Below are 24,532 nucleotides of genomic sequence, written 5' to 3'. Positions count from 1 at the left end.
CCCACTGACCAAGGCCAAAGATCGAACCTGTGTCCTTATGGATGCTAGTCAGATTTGTATCTGCTGAGCCATGACGGGAACTCCTCCTTTGCATGCTTTTTAATTGGATCGTCTTTTACTGTTGAGTTTTAAGAGTTCTTTGTTTTTTTGTTTTTTTTTTAAGTCAGCCTGACCTTGGCATATGGAAGTTCCCAGGCCAGGGATCAAATCCAAGTTGCAGCTACAAGCCATGCTGCAGCAGCCAGATCGCTTAACCCATTTTGCCAGGCCAGGATCCACTCATGCCTCCACAGCTACCCAAGCCCCCACAGTTGGATTCTTAACCTACTGTTCAACAGTGGGAACTCCAAAAGTTTTATTTATTTATTTAATTTTTTTTTTTTTTTTTTTTTGTCTTTTTGCTATTTCTTTGGGCCGCTCCCGCGGCATATGGAGGTTCCCAGGCTAGGGGTTGAATCGGAGCTGTGGCCACCGGCCTACGCCAGAGCCACAGCAACGCGGGATCCGAGCCGCGTCTGCAACCTACACCACAGCTCACGGCCACGCTGGATCATTAACCCACTGAGCAAGGGCAGGGATCGAACCCGCAACCTCATGGTTCCTAGTCGGATTCGTTAACTGCTGCGCCACGACGGGAACTCCTATTTATTTAATTTTTGATTTACAATGTTTCATTAAGTTCTGTTATACAACAAAGTGACCCAATTACTCACATTTTCCTGTGCTGTACAGTAGGATCCCATTGCCCATCCATTCCAGATATAACAGTTTGCATCCCAAAACCCCCAAAAGGCCCATTCCTCTCACTCCCTCCCCTCTCCCCCCAAGAACCCCAAGTCTGCGCTTCTTGGCCATGTTCCGTTTCTTTTTTTTATTTGTTTGTTTGTTATTTTTAGATAGGATCATCTGTTCCATATTTTAAATTCCACAAATAAGTGATATCATATGGTATTTGTCCTTTTCTTTCTGGCTTACTTCACTTAGTATGAAAGTCTCTGGCTCCGTCCATGTTGCTGCAAATGGCATTAGTTTGTCTTTTTTTATGGCTGATTTATATTCCATTGTATATATGTACCACATCTGCTTAATCCATTCATCTGTTGATGAACACTTAGGTTGTTTCCATGTCTTGGCTATTGTGAATAGTGCTGCTATGAACATAGGGGTACATGTATCTTTTTCAGGGAAAGATTTGTTTAGGTATATGCCCAGCAGTGGAATTGCTGGATCATATGGTAGCTCTATATTTAGTTTTCTGATGTACCTCCATACTGTTTTCCATAGTGGTTGTACCAATTTACATCCCCACCAACAGTAGAGGAGGGTACCTTTTTCTCCACACCCTCTCCAGCATTTATTATCTGTTGTCTTGTTAATGATGGCCATTCTGACTGATGTGAGGTCATTGTAATTTTGATTTACATTTCTCTAATACTTAGTGATATTGAGGAGTTCCCATTGTGGCTCAGTGGTTAACAAATCCGACTAGGAACCATGAGGTTGTGGGTTCGATCCCTGCCTCACTCAGTGGGTTAATGACCCGGCGTTGTGGTGAGCTGTGGTGTAGGTCGCAGACGTGGCTCGGGTCTGGCATTGCTGTGGCTGTGGCTGTGGCTATGGTGAAGGCCAGCAGCTTTAGCTCCGATTAGACCCCTAGCCTGGGAACCTCCATATGCCACAGGTACGGCCCTAGAAAATACCAAAAAAAAAAAAAAAAAAAAATTAGTGATATTGAGACTTTTTTCATATACCTTTTGGCCATCCATATGTCTTCTTTGGAAAAATGTCTATTTATGTCTTCTGCCCATTTTTGAATTGGGTTGTTTATTTTTTTTGTTGTTGAGTTGCATGAGTTGTTTGTATATTTTGGCGATTACGCCCTTGTCTATTGCGTCTTTGGCAAAGATTTTCTCCCATTCTGTGGGTTGTCTTTTCATTTTTTTAATGGTTTCTTTTGCTATGCAAAAGCTTTTGAGTTTGGTTAGGTCCCATTGTTGTTTTTTTATTGTCATTATTCTAGGAGGTGGATCAGGCAAGATATTGCTGCCATTTATGTCACAGGGCATTCTGCCTATATTTTCCTCTAGAAGTTTTATAGTGTCTGACCTCATATTTAGGTCTTTGATCCATTTTGAGTTTATTTTTGTATATGGTGTTAGATAGTGTTCTACTTTCATTCTTTTACATGTAGCTTTCCAATTCTCCCAGCACCATTTATTGAAGAGGCTATCTTTCTTCCACTATATGTTCTGTCCTCCTTTGTCATAGATTAGTTGCCCATAGGTACTTGGGTTTATATCTGGGCTTTCTGTCCTGTTCCATCAGTCTATATGTCTGTTTTTGTGCCAGTACCATATTGTTTTGATGACTGTGGATTTGTAGTATTGTCTAAAGTCAGAAACCTTGATTCCTCCATTTTCGTTTTTCTTTCTCATTATTGCTTTGTCTATTCAGTGTCTCTTGTGTTTCCATACAAATTTTAAAGTATTCTTTTCTAGGAGTTCCCGTCGTGGCCCAGTGGTTAACGAATCCGACTAGGAACCATGAGGTTGCGGGTTCCATCCCTGCCCTTGCTCAGTGGGTTAACGATCTGGCGTTGCCGTGAGCTGTGGTGTAGGTTGCAGATGCGGCTCGGATCTGGCATTGCTGTGGCTCTGGCATAGGCCAGCGGCTACAGCTCCAATTAGACCCCCTAGCCTGGGAACCTCCATATGCCGCAGGAGCAGCCCTAGAATAGGCAAAAAGACAAAAAAAAAAAAAAGAAAAAGGAAAAAGAACGTCTTTGGTAATTTGATAGGGATTACATTGAATCTGTAGATTGCCTTGGGTAATACAGTCATTTTGAAATATTGATCCTTCCAATCCAAGAGCATGGTATACCTTTCCATCTTTTTGTGTCATCTTTGATTTCTTTCATTAACATTTTATGGTTTTTTAGAGTATGTCTTTTGTCTCCTTAGGTAGGTTTATTCCTACATATTTTATTTCTTGTGATGTAATTGTAAATGGGCCGTTTTCTTTGATTTCTCTTTCTGATCTTTCTATATTAGTATATAGAAATGCAAATGATTTCTGTGTATTAATTTTGTAGCTGCAACTTTGCCAAACTCATTGATGAGTTCTAACAGTTTTCTGGAGCTGTCTTTAGGGTTTGCTAAGTATGATATCATATCATCTGCAAACAGTGATAGTTTTTTACTTCTTTTCCAATTTGGATTCCTTTTATTTCTTTTTCTTCTCTAATTGCTGTGGCTGTAGCTGCAACCCATGCCACAGCTGCCAGATCATTTAACTCATTTTGCCAGGCCAGGGATCCAACCCATGCCTCCACAGCTACCCGAGCCCCCACGGTTGGATTCTTAACCCACTGTACCACAGTGGGAACTCCAAAAGTTTTATTTACTTATTTTTTGGCCACACACAGGGCATGTGGCCCTGGCTAGGAATTGAACCTGCACCATAGCAGTAGCCCAAGACACAGTTACAACACCAGATCTTTAACATACTGCAGCACAGGAGAACTTATATTGTATAGTCTGAACACAAGCCCCTTATTGGATATATCTGATTTGAAAATATTTTACTCTAGTCCGTGAGTTGTCTTTTTATTTTCTTAATGATTTCTTTCGAAGCTGAGAAAATTTCAATTTTTAATTCAATTTATTGAATTTTCTTTAGTTGCTTGTATTTTTGGTGTTGTATACATTTCAGGTTTTGTTCGCTTGTTTATTTTCTTCAGGAATTTTTTTTTTTAGGGCCGCACCCACAACATTTGGAGGTTCCCAGACTAGGGGTCTAATCAGAGCTACAGCCTACACCACAGCCACAGCAACACCAGATCTGAGCCCCGTCTGTGACCTATACCACTGCTCATGGCAACTCCAGATCCTTAACTCACTGAGCAAGGCCAGGGGTTGAACCCACAACCTCATCGTTCCTAGTTGCATTTGTTTCCACTGAGCCGCAAAGGAACTCCTTCTTTAGGAATTATTGAAGGAACTAGATTGCATAGCCTGCAGAAGATAAAAACTGAGTTCTAGCTGTCAGTAGGTGCTTTGTCTGGAAAGAGAGGGGTTATGATAGGAAACATTAAAGTATGAAAAGGGAGTGTAGAAGGAATTAAGAAAAGTATGTAAAGAAGTTTCTGTGCCTGGAATTGAACATCACCATGTTGATAGGTCAAAAAGCCCTCTTTGGCATATTATGGATGATGAGTGGCTTATTGACATCCATACAGTCAAACTAACCATATTATGGATGGTAAGTGGTTTATTGACATCCATACAGTCAAACTAACCTTCTTATGGTTTCTATTAATATAAAATATAATTGGTAAAAGTTTGCTGTTGCTCCAAGACAACTTAGTGATAACCTTCATACTATGGATTTTTACTAACAAATTGAGTCATGAATTTTTTCATTGAGCCGAATTGCCAGTTGAGTTTCTTTCAAGAGTAAGACTAATTAGTGATTGACAGTAGATCTTAGTTTCTTTTAGTGTGCTTCTCTATATTTTTGTCACTTCTTCATCCTGTATCTTTGATAACTTTAAATGTTAATTCAACATTCTGTCAAAATCTATATCAATTTTACTTAAATCCTTAAAACCAAGAGAAGAAATTATTTAAAGTTTACAGTCAAGAATTTAATGGGAAAATTATGTCTATTGTTTCCTTTTTAGTTGTAAATAACTATTTATAATTTATATTTTGAGGAGTTCCCTTCGCGGCACAGTGGAAACGAATCCGACTAGAATCCAGGAGGATACAGGTTCAATTCCTGGCCTCACTCAGTGGGCTAAGGATCCAGCGTTGCCGAGAGCTGTGGTGTAGGTTGCAGATGTGGCTTGGATCTGGCATTGGTGTGGCTGTGACATAGGCCAGCAGCTACAGCTCTGATTCGACCCCTAGCCTGGGAACTTACATATGCTTAAATATGCCCTAAAAAGCCAAGGAGTTCCCGTCATGGCGCAGTGGTTAACGAATCCGACTAGGAACCATGAGGTTGCAGGTTCGGTCCCTGCCCTTGCTCAGTGGGTTAACGATCCGGCTTTGCCGTGAGCTGTGGTGTAGGTTGCAGACGCGGCTCGGATCCCGTGTTGCTGTGGCTCTGGTGTAGGCCGGTGGCTACAGCTCCGATTCAACCCCTAGCCTGGGAACCTCCATATGCCGCGGGGAGCGGCCCAAGAAATAGCAACAACAACAACAACAACAACAACAAAAGACAAAAGACAAAAAAAAAAAAAAAAAAAAAGCCAAAAAAAACTTTTTTTTTGAAGTTTTGACACACACATATATATATATATACCCAACATTGTACAAACATCAGCACAATCTGGATAGTAAACATATCTTCATGCATCTTTGTAATACTTCCTTTCTGTCCCTTCCTGGACCTTCTCTCCCCAAGAAACCACTGATCTGCCTTCTGTTACTTTAGAAGTATTTGTGTTCTCTCAATATATGGAAATTGTACAGTATACTATCATATACTCTTTTTTTTTTGGCTGTGTTTTAGGCATGTGGAAGTGCCTGGGCCAGGGATCCAAACCACAGCAGCACCCCAGGCTATTGCAATGACAACACTGAATACTTGACCCCCTGCGCCTTAAGGAAATGACCATTTACTCTTTTTTTGTGTGTGTGGTTTATTTCACTGAGCGTAAGTATTTTTAGACTCATCCGTGTTGTTGCATGTATGAATAGTTTATTCCTTTTTATTGCTAAATAGCATTCCATTGTATGGTTATACCACAATCTGCTTATCCATTCTTCTGTTGATGGATATTTCAGTTGTTACAATTTTTTTTATTCTTTTTAGGGTTGCACCTGTGGCATATGAAAGTTCCCAGGCTAGGGGTTGAATTGGAGCTGCAGCTGCCGGCCTATGTCACAGCCACAGCAAAGCCAAAATCAAGCCACATCTGGGACCCACACCATAACTCACAGCAATGCTGGATCCTTAACCGACTGAGTGAAGCCAGGGATCAAACCTACATCCTCATGATACTAGTCGGGTTCTTAACCTGCTGAGCCACAGTGGGAACTCCCAGTTGTTAACAATTTTTTGTTATTACATATAATGTCACCATGAAGATTTGTGTACAAGTCTTTGCGTACATATACAAATATTACCCCTCCTAATAAAAGGGTAAATACTTAGAAGTAAAATGACTGAATCAAATGGTAGGTGTATGTTTAACAATTTATGAAACTGCCGGACTTTTAAAGTGGTTGTACTATTTTATGTGTCCATTAGCAGTATAGGAGAATTACAGTCCCTTTACATCCTTCCACAATATATTATGGTCAGTCTTTAAATTTTAGTCATTCTATGGGCATGTAATAGTATCTGCTTGTGGTTTTAATTTGCATTTTCCTAATGATATTGAACAGCCTTTCTTGTGTTTAATTGCTACCTGTATATCTTTTTTGTCTGTTCAAATCTTTTGCTCATTGTTTTATCGGGTGGTTTGCTCTTGTATTGTTCAGTTTTGAGAGGTCTATGTGTTTTCTGGATATATTTTTTATTAGATATGTGTTTCACAAATATTTTCTCTGTTTGTGGCTTGTCTTATCCATACTTCACAAAACACTACTAAGAGAATGAAGTTTATAATTTTGTTGAATTTCAACTTATTTATTTTTCTACAGATTGTGCTATTAGTGTCATGCCTAAGAAACCTTTACTTAATCAAGGGTTGCAAAGATTTTTTTCCCATGTTTTATAGTTAAAAAGTTTTAAAAGTTTTTTAAAGTTTTATAGTTTTAGATGTTACATTTATGTCTGCAATCCATTTTGAGTTAGTTTTAACATACGGGGTGAAATATGGATTCAAGGGGTTTTTTTTTTTGTTTTTTTTTTGTTGTTGTTGTTTTTTGCTTTTTAGGGCCACACCCACAGCATATGGAGGTTCCCAGGGGTCAAAATGGAGCTACAGCTGCCAGCGCAAACCACAGCCACAGCAACACCAGATCCGAGCCACATATGCAACCTACACCACAGCTCATGGCAACGTCAGATCCTTAACCCACTGAGCGAGGCCAGGGATCGAACCCGAAACCTCCTAGTTCCTAGTCGAATTTGTTTCCGATGTGCCACGACGGGACCTTCTCAAGTTTTGTTTTATTATGTTTTTGAAGGTGAATATTCATTTGTTCTAACACTAGTTGTTGAAAAGACTATCCTTTCTCCCCTGCATTGCCTTTATGACTTTGTTTTTTTTTTTTAAAAAATCATCTATCCATGTATGTATCAGTTTATTTTTGGACTGTATTCTGTTTCATTGATCTTTTTGTCTATGTTGATGTCACAGTACACTCTTTTGATTACTATAGCTTTATATTAAGACTTGAAATTAGATACTATCAGTCTTCCAGCTTTATTCTTCTCTTTCAGAATTGTTTGGCTATTCTAAGTCCTTTGCATTTCCATATGAATTTTGGAATCAGCTTGTCAGTTTCTACCAAAAAAAAGTCTGTTGGGATTGCATTGAATCTATAGATCAATTTGGGGAGAATTGACATTCTAATAATATTTAATCTTCAGGCCCATGAATATGATGTATCACCTCTTTTATTTCAGCCCTCTCTATCATCTCACAGTAATTTTTAGTTTTTAGTGTATATGTCATTCACATCTTTTGGTAAATTTTTCCTAAGTATTTCAAACTTTTGATGCCATTGTAAATGGCCTTATTTTTTACTTTTAATTCCCAATTATTTATTGCTGGCATATAGAAATATAATTGATTTCTATATGTTAAATGAAACCTTACTACACTTGCTTATTTTAATAGTTCTTTTGTAGATTCTATCAGATTATTTACATAGAAGATCATGTCATATATGAATGCACATAGTTTTACTATTTCCTTCCAATTTGGATGCCGTTTCTTTTTTGCTTTTCTCTTTGGAGTGTCTGAAGAATCAGTGGCTGGGCTCTCCAGTACACTGTTAAATGGAATGTTAAATAGGATGACTCTGGATAGATTCTCCAACACAATGTTAAACATCTCCGTCTTATCCCTAATACTAGGGAGAAAGAATTCGTTCTTTCTCTGCTAAGTTTGATACTTACTGTAGGGTTTCTTAATTATTTATTTATTTATTTTTTTAATTGTGCCCATAGCATGTGGAAGTTCCAGGGCTAGGGATTGAAACTGTGCCACAGCAGCAACCCTAGCTGCTGAAGTGACAATGCCAGAACTTTAACCTGCTGATCCACAAGGGAACTCCTAATGTAGCTTTTATTGGTAGGTATATTTTTTTAGGTTAAGATGGTCCCTATCCATTCCAAGTTTGCTGGATATATTTTTTTAAATCAGAAATGAAATTTGATTTTACCGAATGCTCTTTCTGCATCTATTGAGATGACCATGTGGTTTTCTGTTTTAGTTTGTTATATTACATTGACTGATTTTTCAAATCTTTTTTTTTTCCCCCTGCACCTGAGTCAGGGATTGAATCCAGGCTACAACTGCAACATACACCACAGCTGCTGCAATGCTGGATCCTTAAGTCAATGCAGCAGCACACTGTGAACTCTGATTTTTCAAATCTTAAACCAATCCTGCTTTCCTGGGATAAACCCAGTCAGTCATGATGTGTTGTTATTTTAATTTATGATTAAATTCAGTTTGCTAAATTGTTTAGACTCTTTTGAGTCATAAGAGACATTGATCTGTAGTTTTCTTTTTTTCCTTTCTAATGGCTTTGATTTTGGTATAAGGGTAATGCTGACCTCACAGAATAAGTCAGGAAGTATTTCTTCTTTCCAAAATTTGGAAAAGTTTGTGTAGAATTGATATTATTTCTTCCTTAAACATTTGGAAGAATTTACAGATGAAGCCATATGAACCTGGAGTTTTCTTTATAGACAGATTTTTAACTATGATTTCAATTCATTTTATAGATAATGGACTATTTAAGTTATCTCTTTCTCTTCATTAAGTTTTGATAGTTTGTATCTTTTAAGCAATTTGTCCATTTTATCAAAGTCATTGAATCTGTAGTATGAAGTTGTGCATAACCATTATTATCTTTTGACTGTCTTTAGAATCTGTGGTGATGCCATCTCTCTTATTCTGCTATTGGTAATTTGTGTCTGTGCTTCTTTTTGCCTGATCAGTTTGTCTAGAGGTTTGCTGGTTTCAAAGAACCAGCTCTATTGTTCAGCTTTGATCTGTATAATTTCCTTCCTTCTACTTACTCTGGGTTAACTTAACTCTTTTTCTAGTTTCTTAAAGTGGAAGCTGAGGTCATTAGTACGAGACTTTTCTTCTTTTATTATATAGGTATTTATTATTACCTCCTAAATTCTGATTTAGTAGCATCCCACAAATTCTAATATGTTTTATTTTCATTTTCATTCAGTTCATTCTAAATGGCAGACATTTAAACCAATATAGTTTTAATTAAAGAGAATAATATTTGGATTTTCTTTTCCTATGTTTCATGCAAGGGGAGTATCAAATAATTATAAGGAGTTCATTTCAAGGTATTTTATTTAAGAAACATCTTTCTTTTACATATCTTTATTATTTGTTAGATTACAAAAGTAATACATATTATTTAAAAAGAAAATACAAAGATAGGTATTTAGAAAGTTAAATTTAAATGATTATTTTTAAAAGGAAATTTTTGGCTTAAATAATGAAATTTTTGTTCTTTAGAAATGAAGACTGATCTGAACTTATTATTGGAGTGCCTGAAGTATCAAATGGACAATGCTTTTTCACAAAAGGAAGCTTTGGTCACTATTCATTCAATTTGCCAACAAAACAGTAAGACATGATAATGAATTTTTATTTGTGATTCTTTTTGTTTAGTATTGTGATATATGAAGTATGCATAGTTGTTTCTCTTCTATTCAATTACTCTACATGTTATGTTACTATGTCCGTGTGATTTATTGTCCTTAAAAGAATAATTGTAATAATAATGTACTTTGTCTTTTCTGCATACTCTACAGGTAATGCGGGTGTTTATTTTCGGGAAATTGGTGGTTTGACGTTTGTAAAAAATCTTGCAAAGTCAAGTGAACATAGTATGGTAAAAGAAGCGGCCTTATATATATTAGGAGCTGTTGCAGAACAAAATGGTAAAATATAAAAACTTTATTTCACTATCCTTTAAGCATTGTGTTATATTTTTAACAAACTGCTAGAAATAATTTTTTTTTGTCTTTTTAGGGCCACACGCTCAGCATATGGAAGTTTCCAGGCTAGGGATCTAATTGGAGCTGTAGCTGCCAGCCTAGGCCACTGCTCACCGAAACACTGGATCTTTAAACCATTGAGTGGGGCCAAGGATTGAACTCGTGTCCTCATGGATATAGTCAGTTTCATTACTGCTAAGCCACGATGGGAGTGCCCTAAAAATAATTTTTAAACTAGTTTTTTTTTTTACATGTCTGGAGAGTTTTATCCAGGTGTTTTATTTAAATTAATTCATGGAATTCCCGTCATGGTGAAGTGGAAACAAATCCAACTAGGAACCATGATGTTGCAGGTTCGATCCCTGGCCTCACTCATTGCATTAAGGATCCAGCATTGCCATGGGCTGTGGTGTAGGTCGCAGATGCAGCTCGGATCCCACGTTGCTGTGGCTGTTGTGTAGACTGGTGGCTACAGCTCCAATTAGACCCCTAGCCTGGGAACCTCCATATGCTGTGAGTGCAGCCCTAAAAAGACCGAAGGGAAAAAAAAAAATTAATTCATGCCAGGAGTTCCTGTCTTGGCTCAGCAGTTAGCGAATCTGACTAACATCCATGAAGACATGGATTTGCTCCCTGGCCTCACTCAGTGGGTTGGGGATCCGGTGTTGCCATGAGCTGTGGTGTAGGTCACAGAAGCAGCTCAGATCCCGAGTTGCTGTGACTGTGGTGTAGGCTGGCAGCTACAGCTCTGAATGGACCCCTAGCCTGGGAACCTCCATATGCTGTGAGTGCAGCCCTAAAAAGACAAAAAGACAAAAATTTTTTTAAAAACTAATGCATGTCAAAGATTTTATTTAACTTATTAAGTAATGAGGGAACCAGTAAAATGTTAAAACTGTTTTGAAAGCAATGGCAAAAAATAGTACTATAGGCATTTGGGAAAGCTGAAATTTATGAATAACTGGTAAATAAATAAATTTATGATATAACTGGTCATTGTCTTCAGGGCAATATCTGGCCAAAATATTTTGCGTTTCTGTGGACAAGAATAATTTGTATTACTATAGGTTTTCTGTAATTTACGGAGTTATAAAATAGCCCAAAGACAGTAAGAGGCACAAATAATCTAGAATGGTGTGCTAGACAGGACCGTCAGTGATTGTTTTCATTGTTTCAAAATCTTTCACATTTTTTTTGTCATTAGTTGGAAACTTGTTTTTATCTTTTTTGTTTGTTATTTGTTTTTGCCTGCACCTGTGGCATAGGGAAATTCTAGGGCCTGGTATCACACCTGTGCTACAGTAGCAACCTGAGTCACTGCAGTGACAATGCCAAATCCTTAACCCAATGCGCTGTAAGAAAACTCCCGGAAACTGTTTTTTTCTTTTTAGGGCAGCACTAGCGACATATGGAGGTTCCCAGGCTAGGGGTCCAATCGGAACTACAGCTGCCGGCCTACGCCACAGGTACAGCAGCGCAGGATCCAAGCCAAGTCTTCGACGTACATCAGAGCTCACGGCAACACCAGATCCTTAACCCACAGAACGAGGCCAGGGATCGAACCCACAACCTCATGCTTCCTAGTTGGATTAGTTTCTGCTGCACCACGATGGGAACTCCACAATTTTTTTTAATGGCCACATTCATGGCATATGGAAGTTCCTGGGCCAGGGATTGAATCTTAGATGCAGCTGCAACCTATGCCACAGCTGCAGCAACACCAGATCCTTTAATCGTATCCAAGGTAGGCCGAGGAGCAAACCCGTGTGTCTCTTTTGGGCCGCACCCATGGCATATGGAAGTTCCCAGGCCAGGGGTTCGGTCAGAGCTGTATCTGCTGGCCTGTGCCACAGCCACAGCAACATCTCCTCTGTGACCTACACCACAGCTCACAGCAGTGCTGGATCTTTAACCCAGTGAGCGAGGCCAGGGATTGAATCTGCGTCCTCGTGGATGCTAGTCAGTTTCGATTCCACTGAGCCATGACAGGAACTCCTGCAGTTGGATTCTTTTTTTGTTTGTTTGTTTTTCATCTTTTTTTAAATCTTTTCTATGGCTGTACCCTTGGCATATGGAGGTTCCCAGGCTAGGGGTCTAATTAGAGCTGTAGCTGGCAGGCTTCAACAGAACCACAGCAAGGCAGGATCTGAGCCGTGTCTGCGACCTACACCACAGCTCATGGCAATGCCAGATCCTTAACCCACTGAGTGAGGCTAGGGATTGAACCCGCAACCTCATGGTTCCTAGTCAGATTCATTAACCACTGAGACATGATGGGAACTCCTGCAGTTGGATTCTTAACCCACTGTGCCACATTGGGAACTCCTGGAAGCATTTTTTCATTTTGTCTTTTAGTGTTTTTTGGCCATAATTTTTTAAAATTTTTATAAAAATAAAATGTATCATACATTTTATTGCTTTTGGGTTTTGAATCAGAGGAATTTTTTTCATACTCCCAGGTTATAGGGGAATCCACCCACATTTTCCTGTTGCTACCTGTATGGTTTTGTTTTTTACTTATACATGTATTCTTTTTGAATTTTCATGGAGTGTGATGTGATTAGTGGTTCTGGTTTTATCTTTTTTTTTTTTTTTATGGCAATCCAGCTATCCTAACACTTATTATTAAAAAGTAGATCTTTTCTAAGTTCCCGTTGTGGCTCAACAGAAACAAACCCGACTATTTTTTATGAGGTGCAGGTTCAACTCCTGGTCCTGCTCAGTGAGTTAAGAATCTGGTGTTGCTGTGAACTGTGGTGAAGGTCATAGATATCACAGACATGGCTCGGATCTGGCATTGCTGTGGTGGTGATGTAGGTCGGCAGCTGCAGCTCCTCTTTGACCCCTAGCCTGGAAACCTCCCTAAAAAAAGTATGTCTTTTCCTCATTGATTTGAGATTCTACCCTTATTACTTAATGAGTCAATCTCTAGTTTTTCTTTTCTGTTCATTGTCATTAAATCCAAGTACTTGAATCAAAATATGAAGATAACCCACAACTATCTTGTATGGTAATTCATGTTGCCAAAAACCTTCTTCTCTTAAATGAAGTTAAACTTAAACCGTCAGTTTTTCAAATAACTTTATATTTTCGTCCATTAAATATGTCTTAATTACTTGATAAAGAACCAAGCTGTGTGCTGGAGCACTAGGGATAAATGAGACATTGTCTTTGCCTTTGAGAAGTGTCTAAAAGCTATTCTAGACACTGGATACATGTGTCTTTTTTTTTTCCGGCTGCCCTGTGTCATATGGAGTTCCAGGACAGGGATCCTATCCCAGTCGAAATTGCAACCTATAAAAAAAAAAAAAAAATTGGAGTTCCTGCTGTGGCACAGTGGTTAACGAATCCAACTAGGAAGCATGAGGTTGCGGGTTCGATCCCTGGCCTCCCTCAGGGGTTAAGGATCCGGCGTTGCTGTGAGCTGTGGTGTAGGTTGCAGACTCGGCTCGGATCCCGTGTTGCTGCGGCTCTGGCATAGGCCAGCGGCTACAGCTCTGATTGGATCCCTAGCCTGGGAACCTCCATATGCCTCGGGAGCGGCCCTAGAAAAGGCAAAAAGACAAAAAAAAAAAAAATTGCAACTATGACACAGCTGCAGCACTGTCAGATCCTCAACCCACTGTTCTGGGGCAGGGACTGAACCTGCCTCTTAGTGCTGCAGAGATGCCACTGATCCCATTGCTCTGTAGCAGAAATTCCTCAAGTTGTTTTTATTTTAAATTCTGTTTATTTTATGATTATCAGCAAAAAACAAAACCACAACAAAAACCCTATTCTCAGGAGTGTATAATTTTTGCTTTTTGGAAAGACTTTTTTTTTTTTTCTGACGACACCCATAGTGTACAGAATTTCCCAGGCCAGGCATAGAATCCATACCACAGCAGTGACAATGTTGGGTCCTTAACCACTAGGCCACTAGGGAACTCCTGAAAAGATATCTTTATTTCTAGAAAAGTCTTGAAAAATAGAATAAACATTATTTCTTTCTCTTTTCTTTTGCTATTTCTTGGGCCGCTTCCGCGGCATATGGAGATTCCCAGGCTAGGAGTCTAATCGGAGCTGTAGCCGCCAGCCTATGCCAGAGCCACAGCAATGCCAGATCCGAGCCATGTCTGCAACCTACACCACAGCTCACAGCAACACCGGATCGTTAACCCACTGAGCAAGGGCAGGGACCGAACCCGAAACCTCATGGTTCCTAGTCGGATTCGTTAACCACTGCGCAACGATGGGAACTCCTCTTTCTCTTTTCTAAAGAAAGTTTCTGACTTAAATTTTTCTTTGGCTTTGTTTTGTTACTTATCCTCAAATTTTTATCCTATTTTATTTATTTATTTTTTGTTTGGTTAGTATTCTTATTGGAAATTCTGTGGGACTGCAATTCATGTTTTAGAACCTAGATCAAGTACTTCTGATTAAGATATTACTTCTTTGGTCTGTTACCTGAGTCAGAACATAAATTTGTCAGAATTTGTTGTAAGACTAATAAATGTCAGTGAAATGAAATCTGGTTGAAAACCATCCATATGACAATTTTATATTTTGTTAATATTTTAAAAACTTGTTTATGCTAATGTACGTAAATTAAAATTATATTTTCATATTCCAGTTTACTGTCAGCAGACTTTGTGCACATCAGAATTGTTTGAAGACCTAACTTGGTTCTTATCTAACAGTGATTCAAACACAAATTTGAAAAGAATGTCTGTCTATGTTATTTTGGTTCTAGTTTCGAATAATAGTAAGTACATTCTCTCAGGTTGTAGAAACATTAAAAAAAATAGTAAATTGGTTCTGTCATTAATCCTTTTATTCTAGTCCTTACATCAGTGCCTTTTGTAAAATCATACTAACTTCTGAGAACTACTAGCTTTAAAGAGAAAGAACATTCATAACATGCATTTAATTGTTTTATATTTATTAATTTTAAAAATAGTAAAGTTATTTGTATTATTTAATAATATTGAAAAGGAACAGCTTTAAAAGCGAAAGAGAGGCATTTAATGAATTAGTTTGGTTGATTTTCCACTGAATTGACCATTTAGTTACAGTGTTTACTGTATCAGGCAGCAATGACCCTAAATTTCATGTAGCTCTTGGCTAAAGTTTTATTTTGTTTTTGCTGTTGTCATTGCTTTAGGTTTTTGTTTTTGGGGTTTTTTTTTTTTTTTTTTTTTTTTGCTTTTCAGGGCCACACCCTCGACATATGGAGGTTCGCATGCTAGGGGTCGAATCAGAGCTACAGCTGCTGGCCTATGCCACAGCCACAGCAACCCCAGATCTGAGCTGCATCTGCAACCTACACCACAGCTCACAGCAATGCCAAATCCTTAACGCACTGAGCAAGGCCGGGATTGAACCCACAAACTCATAGTTCCTAGTCAGGTTCATTTCCACTGCGCCTCAATGGGAACTCCTGCTTTAGTTTTTATTTTAGAGTAATCTTAGATTGACAAATAGTTGGAAAAATAGTATATAGAGTGTTCCTATATACCTCTTGCCCAGGCCAAGGTTGTTTTTTAATGTTGCTTTATTTAAATCTTCAAATTGTTAGAAATTTTGTACACATTTTAAATGCTTCTAGATTTATTTTTTCTATTTTGAATTAGTTTTAATTCTTAGAGTATATTTTTGTATTATAACACAGAACCATGCAAAATAAATGTTTTTGAAATTTTTAGAGGAAATTTGAATGCTGTCATTCTCTAAGCATAAGTATTTTCCATAATGATCTTGATTACAGAGATTTTTAGCTACTATAACTCTTTGTGGTATTATATAATACTTTAAAGTGACAGACATTTTTTTGTTTGTTTGTTTTGTTTTTTTTAGGGCTGCACCCATGACATATGGAGGTTCCCAGGCTAGGGGTCAAATTAGAGCTGTAGCCACCAACGTACACCCCAGCCATAGCAACACCACATCTGAGCTGTGTCTGCAACTTATACCACAGCTCACGACAATGCTGGATCCTTAACCCACTGAGTGAAGCTAGGGATCGGAACCCACGTCCTCATGGATACTAGTCAGATTGGTTAACCACTAAGCCATGACGGGAACTCCAGAATGTTATTTATTAAAAATACTACTTAAATGTTTTCCACTTCTGTAAAGTTATTTTGTAGACAAAAGTCATATTCATGTAATATATGGCTGTTTTTTTAAGGGACTGGACAGACACTTGTGAGAGAAACAGGTTGTATTTCAGTTCTATCACAGTTGTTCAAGTAAGTAAATACAAGTTTCTTACTGTTAATTATTCATTTCTTCAGATTTTAACTCAGTTGTATTAACTACTTCTTTTTCTGTTTAATCTAATAGGACAGTTCTTTCAAAATATGAGTTGAATTTGTCAGATAAAAATATTTTCCAGAATTATCAGTTGTGGTCTTCAGTGTGCAGTACTCTGTGTGTCTGTGTCAACAATCCTCAAAATGGTAATTATCTCAGCTATTTAAATATAAAAATAAAAACAGATGAAAACTCACTTTTTCCAAATATATTAAAATATGATTGCCTTTTCTCCTTTTAGATGAAAATCAAATGCTTTGCTGTTCACTTTTTCCACATGCTAATGACTGGCTAATAAACTGCCTGAAACCTGAGATAATTCGCCCTATTTGCTCATTTATTGGACTCACTCTTGCAAACAACAGTAAGTATTGATTACACTCTGGATTGTACTTGAAGAAACATATTTCAAAGCATTAAAAAAACCTAGTGAATTAATTAATGAGTTAATTCCAGTAAGTAGAGTAATTTTGGATGTGTTTATACTATTGCAAATAGGAAAATCTTAAAGTAGGTATTGTTAGAAGGAAGTGGGAAGATGGTAGTGGCGGCACTCTTTTGGATCCCCCCAGGTACCCTCATAAAACAGAACAACTAGAGAGCAAAACTATAAAAACTCAAGAGTATGTTCTCTGACCACATAGAATTAAATTAGAAAAGTCCCAAATATCTAGAAATAAAGCAACTCAGTACTTAAAAAACCCAAATCAAAACAAAAAACACAAATCTAAGAGTCAAAAAAGTAAGTCATGAGGAAATTAGAAATGTTTTAACTTAATGATAATGAAAACATAACATTAAACAGTGGGATGCAGCAAAATCAGTGTTTAGAAGTAAATTTATAGAATTAAAGCTTGCACAGGAAAGAAGAAATTTTTCAAATCAATTATGTTAGTTTCCACCTATAAAACTAGAAAACAGAGCAAGTTAAACTCAAAATAAGTAGAATAAAGAAAATAATAAAGAGAAGATTAGAATTCAATGAAATAGGAAAAAAAAACAGAATAGAGAAATCAATTAAACGAAAAGCTGGTTTTTGAAAAAATCAGTAAAATGGATCCTTTAGTCAGACTAACCATGAAATAAAGAGAAGGCCCAAATTACCAATATCAGGAGTGAGATTTGACATTACTATAGACTGTAACATATATTAAAAGTATAATAGGTGTTCCTATTGTGGCTCAGCAGTAACAAACTCGATTAGTATCTAGGAGGACAAAAAAAGGCATAATAAAAAAATAGACATTTTTTTTTTCTTTAGGGCCGCAGCTGCGGCATATGAAAGTTCCCCGAAGGTTTGAATTGGAGCTATGGCTGCCAGCCTACACCAGAGCCATAGCAGTGCGGGATCTGGGCCACATCTGTGACCTACACCATAGTTCACAGCAATGCCAGATCCTTAGCCCACTGAGCCAAGCCAGGGATTGGACCCCTGTCCCGGATACAAGTCGGGTTTGTAACCCACTGAGCCACAATGGGAACTCCTAGAAATAACTTTATCCCATTACATTTGACAACTTAAATGAACTAGAGAGATTTCTTTGAATAACACAAACTACACAAGCTCACTCAAGAAAAAATAGATAGGAGTTCCCGTTGAGAAGCCAAAATACTTAGTGATATATTTAGTGAAATATGTCTGATATCTATAGGCTGAAAATTGTAAAATGTTGCTGATATAAAGAAAACCTTAAATTGATGGGAGAAATATCACACTTATGGATTATAAGATTCGATGTTGTTAGAATGTCACTTCTCAAATGACATTCATGATTCACGACATTCCTCATCAAAATCTCAGCAGGCTTCGCTGTAGAAATTGACGAGATGATTCTAAAATTTACATGGAAATGAAAAGGGGCTAGGATAGTCAAAATTGTTTTGAAAAAGGACACGATTGTAGGATTTATATTACCTGATTTCAGTACTTACTGCATGTAATCAAGAGTGTAGCATTGGTATAAGTGTAGACATAGATCAGTGGAACAAAATAACTAGAAATAGACATATATATATGTACTCGTGGTTGATTTTCTTTTTTTTCTGGCCCTGCCTGCGGCATACAAAAATTTCCATGGCCGGGATCAAATTTGAGCCACAGCTGTAGCAATGTTGGATCCTTAACACACTGTGTCTGGCCAGGGATTGAACCTTTGCCACCACAGAGACATGGCCAGATCATCAACCCACTGAGCCACAGCAGGAGCTCCCAAACACTGATTTCCTACAAAGGTGCCAAAATAACTCCATGTTGGAAAAGATAGTCTTTTGAACAAATGGTGCTAGAAAAAGTAGTTATCTATCTATGGTATATGAATCTCAACCCATAACTTACGAAGTATACAAACATTAACTTGAAATAATTCATACATCTGAATGTAAGATCTAAAACTATAAAACTTCTAGACAAAAACCTAGAAACAAATCTTTATAATTTGGGAGTAGACAAAGATTTCTTAGGACACAAAAAGCATGAGCCATTAAAGAAAAAATTATAGAGAGTTCCCGTCGTGGCTCAGCAGAAACAAAACAAACTTGACTAGTATCCATGAGGATGTGGGTTCCATCCCTGACCTCACTCAGTGGTTTAGGGATCCAGCATTGCTGTGAGCTGCAGTCACAGACGCGGCTCAGATCCTGAGTTTCTGTGACTATGGTGTAAGCTGGCAGTTACAGATCCGATTTGACCCCTATCCTGGGACTTTCCATGTGCTGTGGATGTGACCCTAAAAAAAAAAAAATTATAAATTGGACTTTACTGAAATTAAAATCTTCTACTCTTCAGAGTTCCTGTTGTGGCGCAGTGGTTAACGAATCCGACTAGGAACCATGAGGTTGCAGGTTCGATCCCTGGCCTTGCTCAGTGGGTTAAGGATCCAGTGTTGCTGTAAGCTGTGGTGTAGGTCGAAGACTCGGCTCAGATCCCAAGTTGCTGTGACTCTGGCATAGGCCGGCGGCTATGGCTCCCATTAGATCCCTAGCCTGGGAACCTCCATGTACCAAGGGAAGTGGCCCTAGAAAAGGCAAAAAGACAAAAAAAAAAGTCTTTTACTCTTCAAAAGATTCTGTTAAGGTGAAAAGCCATTAACTGGGAAAAAATATTTGTGAACTATACATCTGATGAAGAATGTGTCCCTAGGAAAACCCTGAGGAGATATCACTATACACCCACTAGCATGGCTAAAAGTGGGTGATGAGGACGTGGGACAACTAGAACTTTCTCACACATTGCTGGTATATATCTGTATTCAAACGTTTAAAGCAGATAGTTATGTTTCACATGCAAAGGATCTCTATAATTTCAAAAATTGAAATCTATTTCCATGATGCTTTGACATTTCCTTTCTTCAAATACCAGCTTAGGTGAGTAATTGTTATAGGACCTTATTACTCTCAGCAAGTAGATTAGAGATAATTTGAAATGGTCAGTGTACAAGCTTAGGGTGTTCTGCTTCTAAGCCTGAATCTTCATTGTATAGACTATAACTGTAAATCTTTGTGGTAACATAGTGTCCAATTTCATCTAAGAATTTAAAAATATTTCCTTTTCCTAGGATTTTTTAAATGAAAATACTTTATAGTAAAGAAGCCTGTTTCTGAATCTCCATAATATTGAAAATGTTATCCTTAAATAACATTTCCTAACAGTTCTATTCCCCGATGTAAAAAATTTTGAACATAAGTTGTTAGGTTAAGATCTTGTGTTTTACTGAACAATATGAAAAGTGATTTTTGTGTTTATTTTTTTATTTTATTTATTTATTTTTTTTGTCTTTTTGCCTTTTCTAGGGCCGCACCTGCGGCATACGGAGGTTCCCAGGCTAGGGGTCTAATTGGAGCTACAGCTCCACTGGCCTACACCAGAGCCACAGCAACACCAGATCCGAGCTGCCTCTGTGACCTACACCACAGTTCACGGCAACGCCGGCTCCTTAATGCACTGAGCAAGACCAGGGATCGAACCCACAACCTCATGCTTCCTAGTCGGATTCATTAACCACTGAGCCATGATGGGAACTCTGATTTTTGTTTTTAAATCATCCTGGCTCAGTTTGTGATACTAGGGAAGACTGGGAGGAAGGTTTTTGTGACACAGTGATCATCACTAGCCCATATATCATCCATTTGTTATAAGCCCATTGCTAAGATAGGAACTATAGAGACAGTTGAATGTACAGACCCAAGGAATATTTTCCCATTAGAATCATTTTCAACAGGGGAACAAAAGACTAAATACTTTAAAAAAAGTTTCTGTCATTGAATCTTTGCCTGCAATAGTTGTTATGAGTCTCAATAATATGTTACTATTTTATGCTCCAAAAAGTAAGAATTAGGCTTAAATAAGATGGATGAAATATGTGGGTCTTTTGGAAACAGTTAAATTACGTTGCCCTTTGTTGATTCAGGCAATCTTAGGAATGACTTATGTTGGAATTCAGAAAATAGTCAGCTTGCTAATCGTAATACCAAGCTAAATGAATGAATCTATTCTTTATAGCTCTGTTGAAGGACTTTGTTTAATCCATCCTTGTAAAATATACCAGTTCTTGCTAAATGAAACAAGATATCTAACATAACAAGAAATACTGCACTATACATGTAGTTATAATATGTTGAAGTGATTTTCTTGTATTAGTTATGTCTTGCGATTATGTATATACATAGTTAAAGATTGAATTTTTCATTCTTTAATTTTAGGATTTTTAGTAAGTATTTTTAAAAAGTCAAGTTAGGAGTTCCCATCGTGGCTCAGTGAGAACAAATCTGATCAGCATCCATGAGGATGCAGGTTCAATCCCTGGCCTAGCTCAGTGGGTTAAGGGTCCAGCTTTGCTATGAGCTGTGATATAGGTCACAGATGCAGCTCAGATCCTGTGTTGCTGTGACTGTGGTGTAGGCTGGCAGCTATAGCTCTGATTTGACCCCTAGCCTGGGACCCTCATATGCTGCAGGTGTGGCCCTAAAAAGGCAAGGAAAAAAAAAAGTCAAGTTAATGTTGGAGTTCCCATTGTAGCACAGTGGAAACGAATCCGACTAGTAACTCTGAGGTTGCAGGATCGACCCCTAACCTCGCTCAGTGGGTTAAGGATCCGGCATTGCCAAGAACTGTGGTGTAGGTTGCAGATGTGGCTCGGATCTGGCCTTGCTGTGGCTGTGGCGTAGGCCAGTAGCTGTAGCCCCGATTTGACCTCTAGCCTGGGAACCTCCATGTGCCTCGGGTATGGCCTTAAAAATGCAAAAAACAAAAACAAAACAGTCAAGTTAATGTTATATTTAGTGCAGATTAATTTAATGAAATCAGATGCTTGTCTTATTTGAGGTATTAATGGTTCTGCTACTTTATTCTTTAAGCATATGTTCAGAAATACTTTATGTCTGTGGGTGGACTGGATGTATTGTCTCAAGTTCTTGTTCAGCTGGAGTCTGATTCACACAAGACCATTTCCAGTGCTAAGCTTGCAGTGGTGGTGACAAAGACTATGGATGCATGTATTGCTGATAATCGTGAGTGAAAATACTTAGTAATTTTTCTACAATTGCATTTTGTTTAAATTCAGCATGGTGTGTGTTCAAATGATAGATTGAACACTAGCATGGATTGGACTTCCAGTTTCTCATAAGTGGGAGGGAATCTTAGAAATTATCTAGTCCAACTCTTATTTTCCCTTGGAAGTTCTGATTTCCCTAAGGATTCAAATCTAGGTCTTCTGACTTCAAGTTTGATGTTAAAATCAAGATAAGACTGTCAGTCCTAAACCTTTGTTTCAGTTAAAAAGCAGCATTAAAATGAAAAAGTTTAGATGAGAAATCAAGGCACATTTTGGAGATATAGGGAATGGAAAACCCAATTTATATGTATTTTTTAAATTAGATGAAGAATTAAGGTATGCCTCTATCTGATAAGTATGAGATAGATTTACCCTTCTATAACTAGTGCGTGGCAGAACCAGACTTCAACTCATGGCTGCTTCTCACATATACAAATCCTGATAAGTGATAGTCTATAAATCTGTAATAAACAACTCTTTTTTTTTTTTTTTTTTTTTTTTTAAGGGCTGAGGGTGATTTGGAAGCTAGGGGTCAAATCAGAGCTGCAGCTGCCGGTCTATACCATAGCCATAGCAATGCCAGATCCAAGCCACATCTGCAACCTACACTGTAGTTCACAGGCAACCCTGGATCTTTAACCCACTGAGCAAGGCCAGGGATCAGACCTGAGTCCGCATGGACACTAGTCGGGTTCATTACTGCTGAGCCACAATGGGAACTCCTATAATAAGCAACTTCTGACATTCACAAATAACTGGAAAAAAAATGTAGATAACTATAAAGAAAAATCAGTTCTTTGGGAGCTCCTGCTGGGGCAAAACGGGACCCCAAATAGGGCCAAACAGGCGGCATCTTGGGAGCACTGGGACACTGGTTAGATCCCTAGCCGACACAGTGGGTTAAGGATCCAGCATTGCTGAAGCTGCAGTTTAGGTTGTGACTGCAGCTTGGATCTGATCCCTGACTCAGGCCAGGGAGCTCCATATGCCATGGGACAGCCAAAAAAAGAAAAAAAAATCAGTTATTTAGGGCCTGCTGTGTGCTGAGCACTTTGTGAGTTCTAGAGATTAAAAAAAATGATTGAGCTTGAGTTCTCTTATGGCACAATGAGTTCAGGATCTGGCTGTTGTCTCTGCAGCGGCTCAGATTGCTGCTATGGGGTGCATTCAGTCCCTGGCCTGTGAACTTCCATATACCATGGGCATGGCCAAAAACATTGATTAAGGTATAGTCTCCTAAGGAATTCACAACTTTTTTATTGATATCAGTCCTTTTAGACTCTGAACTCTGCTAAAAACAAACAAACAAACAAACAAACCTAAAAACAAAACCCTGAGAAGTATAGCTTAAAATGATAGACTTCTTGAATTTTGTCACATCTCAGTATAGCTTCAGGTATGCTTCACTGCATTATTAATTTCAGTAGAACCATGGCCAGCTGGTAGTGTATTTCAATGGCAGGTAGGAATTGATTGGATAGGAAGGTCTTTACTGTCAATCTAGATAAGGAGAGATATGTAAAGTGAGATTAAATAGCTTTTAGAAAGGTAATATTATTACTTCATATTCATAGCATTGTGCAGGACAACTAAGAAGAAAGCATTCTCCAAAATACTTGCTTTAGTGTAATGTCTTTAGTTTGGGAAGAAGGATTAATAAGGATTACATAAGCCACCATTTTATTATAATGCATTTATTTATAGTCACACACACATACACACACACATATATATCTATATGTATATTAGATGTTATATAAAATATGAATTTTAGATATTATGTAGATATATCATTCTCCCAGGATAAGATCTGAAAAAATAGTGTGTGTAATATCTGGAAAATACTATATTATATTAAAAGTTTTTAATTTGTATTCCCCCTATTTTAGCTACTTTGGGGGTAGTACTATCCAAGTACCACATTGTTTCAAAACTTCTGGCACTACTGCTTCATGAAAGTCTGGATGCAGGAGAAAAGTTTAGCATCATGCTTACTCTTGGTCATTGTACAGAGGATTGTGGTAAGTATTGGACTTACTTGGTTTTCGTAAAAAAAAGAGTGGGATGGAAATCTGCATTCACTTTTCCCTCCAGTCATATGAAAGGCTTAGCACTACTATTGCCTTTCTCCTCATCCTCAAACTAGTCATTTTGTTCCTCATCCTTCTTCATCCGTTGTGTTCAGCCAGTCACTAAGACCTGTAGTTCCACTTCTGTTTATCCCTCCTTATTCCTTTCTGCTCAATTCCAGTGCTACTTTCCCAATTTAAGCCCCCGGCCCCTCAATATCTTTCACCAGTTTTATGGCAATAGATTCCTCCCTGTGTGCTCTTCCTTCTATCTCCATTTTTCAGTCCACTCTTCACACTGCCACACAGATATGATACTGTTTTCCCTCTTTGAAAATCCTTGAAAGTTCTTTCTTTCTCTACCTATCATTCTCTCCTCTCTTTCTTTTTTCTCTTCCTCTTCCTTTTTCTCCCTCTTGTCACTTTCCTGCTTCTTCCTCTGTCCAGACTCTTCTCCTTTCT

The 24,532-nt window shown here is 38.0% G+C and overlaps 2 protein-coding genes across 37 annotated transcripts in view; both read left to right on the top strand.

The window, feature by feature from the left end:
• The window catches only part of TK2 (thymidine kinase 2), a 1,024,677-nt gene that overhangs the window by 753,250 nt on the left and 246,895 nt on the right, over positions 1 to 24,532 (top strand). The gene's annotated exons all lie outside the window — the stretch shown is intronic.
• Positions 1 to 24,532, top strand: part of TERB1 (telomere repeat binding bouquet formation protein 1) — a 58,829-nt gene that overhangs the window by 10,735 nt on the left and 23,562 nt on the right. For 13 of the 36 annotated variants that reach the window (XR_014805732.1, XR_014805734.1, XR_014805733.1 and 10 more), the window contains exons 4-11: positions 9,674 to 9,784; positions 9,973 to 10,101; positions 14,771 to 14,902; positions 16,328 to 16,388; positions 16,483 to 16,598; positions 16,694 to 16,816; positions 21,805 to 21,957; positions 23,891 to 24,022. Coding sequence is in view for 33 of the 36 variants with exons in the window: in XM_084959990.1 (XP_084816116.1) it covers positions 9,674 to 9,784; positions 9,973 to 10,101; positions 14,771 to 14,902; positions 16,328 to 16,388; positions 16,483 to 16,598; positions 16,694 to 16,816; positions 21,805 to 21,957; positions 23,891 to 24,022 (957 nt within the window). In the remaining 3 variants the exon portion in view is untranslated. Of the gene's footprint in view, positions 1 to 5,517; positions 5,662 to 9,673; positions 9,785 to 9,972; positions 10,102 to 14,770; positions 14,903 to 16,327; positions 16,389 to 16,482; positions 16,599 to 16,693; positions 16,817 to 21,804; positions 21,958 to 23,890; positions 24,023 to 24,532 lie in introns of all 36 variants that reach the window. The other 23 variants (XM_084960003.1, XM_084960010.1, XM_084959989.1 and 20 more) reach the window with 6 other exon arrangements.

Source organism: Sus scrofa, chromosome 6, assembly GCF_054392235.1.
Source record: "Sus scrofa isolate SSC_HxYL_T2T_F1_AM1 chromosome 6, Sscrofa_HxYL_maternal_Yorkshire_Landrace_v2.0, whole genome shotgun sequence".
NCBI classification, from domain to species: Eukaryota; Metazoa; Chordata; class Mammalia; order Artiodactyla; family Suidae; genus Sus; species Sus scrofa.
Note: the sequence above shows the minus strand (reverse complement) of the source record. Positions and strands in the feature narration are given on the sequence as shown.